Source organism: Tympanuchus pallidicinctus, unplaced genomic scaffold, assembly GCF_026119805.1.
Source record: "Tympanuchus pallidicinctus isolate F22 unplaced genomic scaffold, pur_lepc_1.0 scaffold8, whole genome shotgun sequence".
In the NCBI taxonomy this organism is placed as follows: domain Eukaryota; kingdom Metazoa; phylum Chordata; class Aves; order Galliformes; family Phasianidae; genus Tympanuchus; species Tympanuchus pallidicinctus.
The window spans coordinates 3,649,408-3,661,550 of record NW_026294802.1 but is presented as its reverse complement, the minus strand read 5'-3'; the positions used below and the strand labels follow the sequence as shown (position 1 = coordinate 3,661,550).

The 12,143-nt window shown below is 47.9% G+C and overlaps 2 protein-coding genes across 4 annotated transcripts in view; one reads left to right on the top strand and one right to left on the bottom strand.

Annotated features, from left to right (window-relative positions):
- ADIPOR2 (adiponectin receptor 2) overlaps positions 1–8,057 on the top strand; it is a 42,586-nt gene extending 34,529 nt beyond the window's left edge. For all 3 annotated transcript variants that reach the window (XM_052667581.1, XM_052667582.1, XM_052667583.1), the window contains exons 4-8: positions 265–436; positions 1,066–1,252; positions 2,266–2,453; positions 3,669–3,862; positions 5,275–8,057. In XM_052667581.1, coding sequence (XP_052523541.1) covers positions 265–436; positions 1,066–1,252; positions 2,266–2,453; positions 3,669–3,862; positions 5,275–5,406 — 873 coding nt within the window. In that variant the 3' untranslated portion in view covers positions 5,407–8,057. The remainder of the gene's footprint in view (positions 1–264; positions 437–1,065; positions 1,253–2,265; positions 2,454–3,668; positions 3,863–5,274) is intronic.
- Positions 8,058–10,993: 2,936 nt separating this feature from the next.
- Positions 10,994–12,143, bottom strand: part of CACNA2D4 (calcium voltage-gated channel auxiliary subunit alpha2delta 4) — a 114,358-nt gene continuing 113,208 nt past the window's right edge. Inside the window, exon 38 of the mRNA XM_052667894.1 lies at positions 10,994–11,706. Within this exon, the coding sequence (XP_052523854.1) occupies positions 11,620–11,706 (87 nt within the window). The 3' untranslated portion in view covers positions 10,994–11,619. The remainder of the gene's footprint in view (positions 11,707–12,143) is intronic.

Here is a 12,143-nt window from a genome sequence, read left to right as displayed (position 1 = left end):
ATCTATCTTGTGTAATGAAATATTGAAGCACTCATTTTTCTGGAGAGGCAGCTAAACTTCATAATGATGATGTTTTGAATAGGGAAGAGTGACTCAAGCATTACACTTCAAGAGTGTGTCTTTTCCCCAGAGACATCCCATTAAACCCTTTTCTATTTATTACACCCGTAGGTTAACACTTCCACTAATGAGGGTTTTCTGACATTTGCCATACCTTATTGAAGTCAAGTTTCCTGTACTTAATCAAAACCTTCTAAACTGTAGGTATGGGAGGGCCGATGGAGAGTCATTCCCCATGATGTTCTGCCTGACTGGCTAAAGGACAACGACTACCTGTTGCATGGACACAGACCACCCATGCCTTCCTTCCGGGCTTGTTTCAAGAGTATCTTCAGAATACACACAGAGACTGGTAACATCTGGACACATCTTCTAGGTATGTTCAGTTTGCTCTAATGCTGGTTAGGTTTGTTGCTTTCTTTAGCTGAGATTGTGATAGAAGTTGGTGTGGAGTGATCAGCATAATCATTCCAATAGTGACCTGTTAAATTAGCTTGGTGTCCCTCTCCTTATTTTCTCCCACTGAGGTTGATTGGGATGTCCTTAATTATGGCACTCCACTGCATGAATTAATAATTTCCTGATCATTAATAAATTACCACTAAATAGTCATTATTCCCAAGTGTGTAAGTGTTAAGATTTTTTTTTTTTGCCTTGGGAACATGACGTTGCAGCTTGTATCAGTGGTTTTCAGCTTGCAAGCTCTTTGAACTATACTCTCTCCTATACAAGATTCTATAATTATATACAAATTTGTTGTTGCCGTCAGGATTCTTGCAAAATGAGTAAAAATACAGAGTGTGCAAGTCTGAAATGCTTCAGGCTGAAGCAAAAACCTGCTTGAGAAGTGCAACTGAAGTATGGAAGACGTTTATTCTGCACGTGTGCTGCTAGTTACCGTGCAGTTCCTCTGCTTATTACATCTGCACATTAAAGCCATGCTGTTTGAAAGGGAAGTTTTTGTTTGCACAGAATTGACACCTTTCTTGCCTTCTGGCTTGTCAGGATGTGTGTTTTTCCTGTGTCTGGGAATCTTCTACATGTTCCGGCCAAACATGTCCTTTGTAGCACCTGTGCAGGAGAAAGTGGTTGTTGGATTGTTCTTCTTGGGAGCTATCCTCTGCCTCTCCTTCTCATGGCTCTTCCACACGGTTTATTGCCACTCAGAAGGTGTTTCCCGGCTCTTCTCCAAGTAAGTGCCTAGAGGGCAGGGTAAGCCAAATAGGAAACAGTTGGGAAAACAGGACTGGAATTCATGCCTGGCGCCCCAGTGTAGGAGTGGTTCACTGCATGAGTGCTCTGTGTATTTTGGAACAGAACTGAGCAGAGATTGATTCACTGCAGCTTCTTCTAATCGTTGTTTGTTTCACCAGGGGCTTTTGTCTAGTTTTAGGCTTAGAACTGTTTCCTTTTATGTTGTTCAGCAGGTGTGTGAATGCATCTTGCTGCTGCAAGTACTATGCCTAGAGCTTAGTGGTAGAACTCTTTTGAATGCTACTGTCGCTATTTGTCATTTAATTATTCTGGTAACTGAATCTTTACTCTTATGTAAGACAGCTCTGTGTATCAAGTTTGGTTTTGCCGTGCATTCTGCTAAGCATCTCATGTTTCTTAAGATTACTCAACCAGGGATTATGTAATCTGCAAGACCACCTTTAGGGTAACTCAGCAATTAAAATCCCCTACCAAAGAATTAACTCCATCTTCTCTGCTAGGAACACTTTGGCAGGGTGTGGTGAAAAGCAGTGGCTGTGGGAATTCCTTTCTTCATTGGTGTCTAGAAAAACAGCTTGGCTGAAAAATTACGACGCTATTCCCCAGTGGTCACTTAGCTGATGCCTAACTCATACTTGTCAGATTCTAAAGAGTTTGTGTTGGCTGTGCTCTCTCAACACGCTGTGTGCCCTTCTTTGTGTTCATAGCACTTTGTGCTGCTTTTTTCCTTATCCAAAGCTTAAATCTGAGTTTCCTTGAAAAGACCTTGATCTAAAGGCTGCTCAGTATGTTGCTGGTGACTGTCCAGAGCTGACCTTGTGTGCTATGAAGATAATACATTACTGTAGGAATGCACTGGTGGAGGAGCTGTGGTCAGAAAGTAAGTTGAAGTAGAGGGGGAAAACTTCAGTGAAAGGTAGTCTGTCGGTCTGCTTGAGAAGCATATTAATGTTTGCATTTCCCACCAAACTGATTTTTGTTTCCTTCTAGGCTGGATTACTCTGGCATTGCACTTCTCATAATGGGCAGCTTTGTACCATGGCTGTACTATTCGTTCTACTGCAACCCTCAGCCTTGCTTCATCTACTTGATTGTGATTTGTGTCCTGGGCATCGCAGCCATAATTGTCTCACAGTGGGACATGTTTGCAACCCCTCAATACCGGGGTGTGAGGGCAGGTAAGACCTGAAATCAATTATTTTGCTTCTAGTCTGCCTCCCTTCCTTTCTACTTGGCACTTGGAGGAGCTGTCTTGAGGAGGCGTAGAGAGAGCTCAACTTTAGAGAAAGCTAATAGCCTTGGACTGCGAACTTGATGGATTTTCTTTCAGCACTGCTTATAGCCAGCTGGATGCACAGATGAGGGCTGGTGTCCTGGAAGTGCATTCCTGAAATGGGCAGTAGCACATGCAGTAAGAATGGCAGTACAAAGTATCTCTAGCTGTACCTGGCGACTTTGCTTAAAATGGCTGGCTGCTTGGTGTGTGTCTGTGTGTGCAGCTTTTTGTTTTATCTCTGTAACACCAGGCTAGCAAATCATTGAATGATTGAATTAAGCCGAGTGATTTGCCTAGATAAAATACTTCTTTAAGGCAAAGAGCCTAATTGTTCTCCTTCATATATTGAAGGAATGAAAATGAGCTTGGTTTTGTGTTCTGAGGTAGGAAGTAATAGAGACCTGCAGTGGGCAGCTATGGAGTACGAACACAGCAGGGTGAATGTTAGTCCTTCTGTTACTTAACCTGAGCGTGCCATCTACAGTAAATCCAGATTTCCTGGATGAGCTATCGAGGTACCTTCGAGAGTTCAGCCTTCCAAACTTAAAATCTATGGATAGGATGTGATTATTTCCTTCTATCCTTCCCACGTTTTTTTTTTCCTCCAAGATTCAGTACTTCTGAAATCTGAGTCAACCACCACATTCTCACGTGTGGCAGATGAGCCTCAGATATTACATTTGTTTCCTAGGATTACTTGCAGTGAATATGTTAAATGTCTTTGTTGTTTCTCCTTGTTGCCCCGCTCTTGAGAGACTGTGATACAGCGTGACATAATTCACGTAGTCTCAGTGCCCTCTACAGTCCCAGATGTGTAACTGGTGTAATGTCTGCCAACTTTAGCATACAGGATTGTAAAAATGAAAAATTCCACTATCTGCTGGAACATACAATGAAGTAGCTTCTGTTACTTGAAGGAAATTTGTGTCTTATTTAACATCCCCCCCCTTCTCCCCGTTAAAGTTACCCAGCTTCAAGAGTTGTGACCTTTCTGCTGCTCTGGCAAATACTGAGTTTTTCTGCCATTGTTTTTGTATTTTGTTGTTGTTGTTGTTATTGTCTCCTTTCTCTGCCAGTGTACTCAAACCTGACTCTCCACATTTTCTTTACCTGCCAGGAGTATTTCTAGGTCTGGGTCTTAGTGGGGTTATTCCCACCCTGCACTTTGTCATCTCTGAGGGGCTCCTGAAAGCAGCCACAATGGGGCAGATAGGCTGGCTGGCACTCATGGCATGCCTGTACATCACTGGTGCTGCACTGTATGCTGCCCGCATCCCGGAGAGATTCTTCCCTGGCAAGTGTGACATCTGGGTGAGTCTACAGAATGACTGCATGAGGAGACCAACATGAAAGCTGGTTTCCCTTAAGGCTGGAGGATGTTGTGTCAGTGGTTTTTACTGCAAATACTAAACTTCTGAATCAGACCTGTACCTCTTAAGGGGCCAAAGAGCTCTCTGAGCCCAGCTTGCCTTGTGCCTTTCTTGCTGAGTTATCAAAGGTTAGCTGGTCTGCCATATCTGCTGGTGTGCTAATTCACCCCATCATGTGTACTAAGTAGCTTTTAATAGGTAGGTGCGAAACTTTGCAACCCTTTCTTTCATATCTTCAGCATGTCTGCCTTCTTATCTTGTGAAGCCAGTGGAAACACTGGATAGAATTGATACATCTGTGGGATCCCTAGCCCAGAAGAAGGGAAGGTGGTGGTAGGCAGGTTGGTCGGGTGGAAACTTGGGGTGAGGATCACAAAGACTTGTGGAGTAGAGATCTGTGGGGAAGATGCAGAGGGAAAAACTGGTGCCAAAGTAGAGATTAGAGGGAGATAGACCTCTGAGAGAGATGCACTGTCGCTCTACTTCCATTAGAGTGGTTTAATGCCCCTAAAGAGGATTAGAAGGGGTCAGGCCTGGGTTGTCTGAGTGGCTTTTGCACAGCACCAGTTTGCCAGGTGTAAACATCAGAGGCATAGTATTGTTTAAGTGGCCAAATTAAACTTTGTGATAATGTGAGAGGCTCCAGAAGCATTGGTGTACCACCAGCTCCTTTCCAAGCTTCCTATGGAGCCCACAAATATGCATTATAGACTTTTTCATGAGCATCACCCATATTAATATGGCTTCCCAAAACAAGGCCATGCTTTGTCACGTACCCACCTCCTGGTTTTCATTCTGTAGTACCATAATCAACAGCATCCTGAGTGTTCATTGAGAACATCTGGTTGTTTCAACATTTTAACATAGTGTTTTTTTCTGCTCTGTTTCTTTGTGACAGAAATAAAATAGCTACATTCTGAAAATCTACTCAGTAAAACTTATACCTGTAACTGGAGCAGAGATCTGTAGCCACTAGCTGCATGAGATAGTTGTGTTCTACCAATAAACCAGCAGCGTGTGTGGTTGAGGACCTGATTCTAAGTATGCTTTTTTTAAGACTTTTGCCCTGAACTTTGAAATTCTCCCTGCCCCTTAACAGAGATGATGCTTATTTATGTCGTGTGCTTGTAGATCGATCAGCTGGTTAAGATCACTGTGGAGGGACGGGGTGTGGGGAATTTGCCCTTTGCTAATGGTAGCAGAGGGATGGGTTTAATACACAACTGAACTTTGCTGCTTGCAGTTTGAGGTACTGCTCCATGTTACCGTGTGCTTCAGCTGAATGTATGGCTTTTCTGGGGACGGGGTGGCCCTGGAAGTACCCAGCTGAATGCAAGCGTTTTGTCTTCACAGTTCCACTCCCATCAGCTGTTCCACGTCTTTGTAGTGGCTGGTGCTTTTGTGCATTTCCATGGGGTTTCCAACCTCCAGGAGTTCCGCTTCACAGTAGGAGGAGGCTGCACAGAAGAGGAGGGCATGCAGTAAGACCAGGCTTCAGTCTGAGATCATAAGCAACACAGTGCAGCAGGGGTGGCTGAAGCCTACAGGCTAGCAAAATGAATACCTAAGAAGAATCCAAGTTTCAGCTGATGGAGCGTGGAGCTTCACGGGGATTCTGACTAACCGAGATAAATTCTATACCTCAAGCAATGGAATAAATCAATTTGAAGACCAGGAAATTCCGAAACCCTAATTTATTCTTGGGATCTACAGATTGAGCTACAGAGGACCCTTTCCAAATCGGCTTCTGTTCAATGCCATATTTATTTGTAGAAGTGGGGAGGGCTAGCTTAGCAGTTTCCTTTTTTTAAGAAAAAAATAAAAAAAAAAATGGAGGTTAAATTTATATCCTCTTGGAGGGGTTGGGAGTCGATTTTAGATGCTCTTTTGGGAGAAAAACAAATTGTAAATAAGATTTCTAACTTTCTGTTTAAATAAAATTTATATAAATGTTTTAAACAACGGGTGGGGAGGGGGGGGGAAAGGGTTTTGTAAAGAATGCAACATGCAAGTACCACACACTGTTTCAATTTTGCACAAAAATAAATGATTGCAGAAGGACCAGGTAAAATTCCCAGGAGTGAATCATGTTGGCCGTGCAGGTTTTCCTGATGGTCAGCATGCCCTGGGCAACGCGGGGTCCTGGCCAGGGCTTGGGGCGGGTTCAGTACATGTGCACAGATAGCTGGGAAGGCTGCAGTCATCGAGCTGACATCCAGCTCACAGTGTTAGCAAGTTTCAGTCACGGAGCTCGAAGGATAAGCCTGCACCATGCCCAAGTGCATGGGACAACTGCCTTCCAAGCCTGCCTGGCCTGCGTGGCTTTGGATCTCACAGCAGATGCTGAGAACCCAAACAGCTCGAATTGGAGCCGGGTGGCATCACTGCACGTGAACTGGCGAAAAGTCTGACCCCATCAGTGCCTGCCTATACACAGGGGCCCCTGCTGAGTTGCCAGTTGAGGGCCTGCGCTGTTTTGTCTGAGCGTGAGTGCATGGTGGTCGTGCACTTGTCTAAAGGTAGTTGAGCATGTGAGGGGAAACAGAGGTGGGGTTATGGTAGACTGGAAAGAGGAAGTTGTGTGCTCCAGGGCTTGGAGTTAACAGTTGCTGCAGGCCTCCAGCATGTTACCTTCTCATGTGTCAGGCTCCATACGCCAAGGGGGGTTGCAGGTTTTTCTTTTTAGGAGGAAAAAATCCACACTTGACCCACTGCAGCTCCATTTTATTTTATATTTTTTCTTTTTCCTTAGGTCTGCTTCCCATCTGTGCTTTAGTAATGGGACTGCTGGTATTTCTTAAACCTGAAACTAAGAGTTCAGCTGAATTGCTGTGGAGCAGACACAGCTCCTGTATAAAGGGAGGCATATACTCTTCTCTTGCTTAATTGATGTAGCTTGATCTCTGGAGCCCAGGCAGAAGCCAGACTGGAGGAGAATCTTTGGAGTCGTAAGATGAAACCTGAACGCTTTGTTTGTTATGGCACAAGCACTGCTTGGAGTGTTTAGTTGGAAATTCAGAGCAATTACCGCCAACAGATGAGTTCAACAGCTCATAAAATGCTGTAGTTCACAAAGAAGGAAGGTAGAAGGTTGGTTTTGTAGTTTTCTTGGGTTTGGTTTTTGTTTTGGTTTTTTTTTTTTTTGGTTTTTTGGCTTCTGCAAGTTTTAATTTTCATCCTTCAAGGGAAAAAAATGTGAATTGTGAAGATGTCCCAGCATGCTGAGTGGCACCAAGTGTGTTTTGGGAAGTTGCTTTGTCTGCTGGAGTCAGATGGAAGCAGAGAGCCTTCCTAAAGTTGGCTGGGCAGTGAGGCTTCACCACTGGGCCGGAGTCTTTGTAAAGCCCTGAGTGCAGGGCCAGCTGCAGGAGGAGGTGCTGCTGCAGCCCTCTGTGAGCCTAGGGGGACGTGTTCTCAGTAGGGTCTCTACGATGGATGCCAGTGGGCCCAGAGGAAGCTTATCGTGGGGCTGTGTGGTAGTGAAATGAAACAAAGCAGTATTAAGTGGGTGTAAGGGCTCGCAGCACCGGCACCCCGACAAAGAGGTGCCTAGCAGGAAGTAGGCTGGTGGCTGAGGAAAGAATAGAACATATCAGCATCAGACTTATCTGAAGGGTGCTTTGGGATGCCTCTGTACCAGAACCAGCAGGAGTGGCAGTCTCCATCCTGCATCATCCCACGTTCGCTCCTTGAAGGGTGATTGTAACCTGGTCCTACACAGCACAGAACTACTACAGAAACACAGTACTCACCTGCTATTCTTACCCGGTCAGTCTCTCCCTTCAAGAAGTTTGTGTGTTCCAATAAAAGCAACCTAGCTGTGCACTTTTCTGTAGCTCTTGCTGAGAACTCTTCCCAGGTTGGCACCTGAATGCCTTACTCTCAGCAGTCAGAGGCTTGCTTGCTCTGTGTGCAGGTTATTGCCATAGAATAGTTAGGACCTACAGCTTCTTTCCTTCCCCATTAAATAGTGGCCTTGTTCAGTATATTTCTTTTTACAAATTGCTTACTGTTGAAAGCAATGAAGCACATTCTAGGGTTTTGATGGTTGGGGACTCTGGTGATGGTTCCATATAAGATGGGATCTTACTACTTGCTGTATTCTTAACTTCTGCTAATAAAAGAACCAAATGGAATGCTGTCTGTCTGGCTTTCTGGGCTGGGTGTGACACTTCAGAATTGCAGTGGCTTTCTTCCCAGTCCCCCTCCATCACTCTGTGCCCCTTGAACTGGCAGACAAGGGGCTGGAACAAACTGGCCAAGAACCAAACTGGGTGGAGGGAGAGGGGTTGGTGGTTTGGGGCAGCAGTGGGAGGTCGAAGGTGGTGAGAGCTTGTGGGATGGAAAAGGGGTGGGAAGGATGGGGAGTCAGAAGAAGGGGAGCTGGGCAGGAGGAGGATGGGTGCTGGAGTCCTTGGCTGGTGTGGGTTTTTCAGCTTGGAAGGGCTCTCTAGGAAGGCTGGATTGGAATTCCTGGTGTGGAGGAAATGCTTCCTAGCTCTTACCCACGCAGGGGATGGGTGTCTCCTCCTACTAAGCAGACATGGGCTGGTGGGGTGGGATGGAGTCGCATTAAGCTGGGGAGAGAGCAAGGCTGCTGCCAACCAGAGCAGCTCCATGCCTGGAACAGAGCCTGCTGCTCCTTCATCTCTGCTGCGCAGCTGTCAGCAAACATCTGTGAGCCGCCTCGGTGAGATGCACCTCCTCCTCCCGTGTTGGTTCAGACTCAGTCTGGGCACCTACAGCTGTGCTGTTTATCAGTTCCCATTCTTCAGATACACGCCTTGTAAGAGAGCCAGCACCAGTAAATAATAACCCATGTCAGCTAGATGCCTCAGGATGGATTTTTTTTTTCAAATGCAAAGCAAATGCAGGGAGCAAAGAGAACTCCAGCATTAGATTACACAAGTTACACTAAAAAGAGCTACTGCATGCAAATGTGAGTTGGGTTTATTGTGTTTTCAGACATTGGAATGATACTTAAAAGCTGCCTTGGCGCTCTGAAGCTTTGCACCCTGCTGCCTCTGCACGTGGCTGGGGCTGTGCTTGGTCCTCCCTCTAAAATCTCTTCGTTCTTTGCCAACGTCACCAAGGTCGTGGGTACAGATTGAAGTGCTGCAATCAAGGTGAACCTCTAGGGCCGCTGCCTAGCTTTTTAAAAGCAGCTGGAAATAAATCTGGTGTGCGATTAGTATGAAGGAGCTGAGTTTGTTTTGGTTGAAGCTATTAGCAAAGCCGAGTTCCCTCTGTTTTTTTTCTCTCGCCTGCTGTGTGCCATCAAGCACTGAGCCAAACTCTCCTGCTGGTCGGCACTTCTATGTTTGCGTGGAGTGCTCCAGCCTCACTTCTCAAGGCTGATTTCCAGAAATGCTGAGCACCAGCTGATATGCTTTCAGACAGTCCCTTAAAAAAGCAGCTCCTTGGAGAAGATCCCAAGGTGCAAACTGCTATATATGGAGGAGGCATTAGCAGCCCCGTGGCAACATTGAGTGTGTCACCATGGTCATCATCGAGCACTACGGCAGCACAGAAAGAGCACACGAGGGAATCCTTTGCCCAGCATCACCTGAGGACCTTGTTCTCCCCCAGGAAGGAGGCCTGCGGTCTGTGAGCTTACCAGGCTATCCTGCGTGCACCTGCAGGGCTGCGCCTGCTCAGCTCAGTTCTGGCACTCCAGAGCCACCTCGGAGAGCTTCACTTCACTGCTCTCTCCTCTGTTAACACTTGTAGCGGAACACCGGAGCTGCTGCTGCCTCTGAGCTCAGAGATGTTTGCAGCAACGTTTCAAGTTGATCTCATTTTTTTTTTAGCAGCTTCAGCTCTGGCACAGAGCAACTGGGCACGGAGGCTCTAAGCAGCTGGCATAAAAGCTGAGCTGCTCCAGTTGCAAATGAGATGAGAAAATCATATGCCTGGCTGGGTTCCCAGAGCACTGATGTGTTTCCCTAACAGAGGCAAATTACACCCAAACCAGACCCGGGAGAGATACCTTCTGTGTTCGTCTGCAGCCGTGCTGAACCTGCACACAACTCTGGAGGTTGGCCTTGTGGTTGGCTGGGGCTGGGCTCTGTTGGATCAAGCCCATCATCCCTGAGGTGAGCCCCTGTGGGACAGCTGGGTCTCTGAATGAGCTCTCTCGGACTGCAAGCAGCTGATGTGCTGTTGGGCTGATCTTCCTGTTTTTCTGTGTGTGAAATCAGCCCTGCCTGGCTATACCTGTTGGCCCACAGCAGTGTGACTCAAGCTGGAGTGTCAGCCACACCATCCAGAAGTGGTAGAGGCACTCAGGGAATTTCCTCCTTTTGAATTTTAATTTTAAAAAGCCCAGTGCCTGCAGTTTGCTTACAGGGGTGGACAGGACCTTGGAGGATCCTCAGCTGTGAGTTGAGCCAGGTCAGTATGGTGCTGCACAGCTGCCGGTAAGCCTCTGTCCTCAGCTCTCCTTGCTTCTGCCAGCTGGTGGCTGAAGGAGTGGAGAGCTGGACATAATTCCTCCTCCAGTACAGGTCTGTTCATGAGGGTGTGTTTGCTGTGGATTAATGCGCTGGAAATCAGCCAAGTGCATGCGCACACGTCTTCTCCAAGCAGAACGGTGCTGGGGCCATTAATCACTTCTGACAGCAAGGGCAGCCGTGCTGGGGGAGCAGCTCTGAGCCCTGGGGACTGCCTGAGCTCTGCATCCTGACAGAGCCCTTTTTCCCTCTGAGCTCACTTTACCTTCCTTCGCTGTGCCTGACTCTGATAAGGTCACTGGATGTGCAGGAGGGAAGACGTATCCACCTCCAGAGATTGATCCACTCCCAGTGAGCGATCCTCTCCTCTACTGCCTCTGGTTTAGCAAACCCAGCCACCACATCCCCCAAAAGACCTGGCGCTATGAGGGGCAGCACCCCCTGACCTTATCACTCCCTGAAGCACACCTGTGGGCATCTGGGCACGCTGTCTCCTTCCTATGGCCTCCACCTGTACCCGTCCCCATGGGTTCAGCAGGGAGAGGGGTTTCTGTAGGGCCACGATGAGCACCAAGCACGACACGATAAAGCTTAAATATCTATTTAAAATATGCCATATATATTCTTTTTAATGAGATGGTATGGAGCAGTTCATACAAAAAGAGATGAAAGATGGATGCTCCCCACCCCTTGTTCATAAAGCTCTGTGAGAAGCACTCTGTGCCTGCTGGCCAAGCTCAGGCCCAGGGCCCCAGACAGCCACGGGCAGCCTCAGGGCAGCATTGCCCCAAGAGAAGGAGCCTCTCCTTGGTGAGCAACATGCAGCCCCTTCCCGCACGCACACCCACACCTGGAGAGGCATCTGAGCATTGTGCTGGCAGTGCTTGGAGCAGGTTCTCAGCGAGGTGCAGCTGCCTGGCAAAGCCGAGCTGCCTACTGTGGTCTGCCTGCAGGCAGTCAGTGCAATTCAGGGCCAGAGCCATGTCCTGAGCCCAGGGTCCTGGCTGATGACCATCGCAAGACCAGGAGAAGTTGCTTCACTACTGAGGACCCCAATGGCCCTGTACTGGCTCAAAACCCCAGCCTCTCTTACAAGGCAGGGTCTCCCACATGCCCACTCTCCTAAGGCAAGATCAGCCTGGCAGAGCCCTGTGGCTCCCAGGGCACACCGCCATCCCCGGTGTCACCAGGATGTCCCCACAGGGTCGGCAGTTTGTCCCTCGCCACGTCCCCACTGGGAGCAGTGTCACCGCACGAGCAGCGCTGGGGGCAGGAGGAGCAGCATGGGGGAGACTGAGAGCTCAGAAGCACCACCACAGTCCTGGGCGTTCTCCTGGAGGATGAAAAGAAGGCATTTAGTGGGCCCTGCTGGCACTGGGGGAGGAAAGGGAGCCCATCCCCAGTATGTTCTCTCCCCATGAGGAAGCCTCCTGGGGAGCCACAGCCAGTGGGATGCACAAAGCCCACCCTCAGGGTAGGAAGGACCTACAGAGGGATCTGGACAGTCTGGATCGCTGGGCTGAGGCCAACTGTATCAGATTCAGCAATGCCGAGTGCCAGCTCCTGCACTTTGGTCACAGCAACCCCATGCAATCCTACAGGCATGGAGCAGAGTGGCTGGAAATGTGCACAGGAGCCTGCTTTGCCAGGGGCAATGGACTACATGATCTCTAGAGGTCCCTTCCAACCGCTACAATTCTATGATTTTATGATGGTGGTTGACAGCAGCTGAACATGAGCCAGCAATGTGCCCAGGTAACCAAGGCAGCC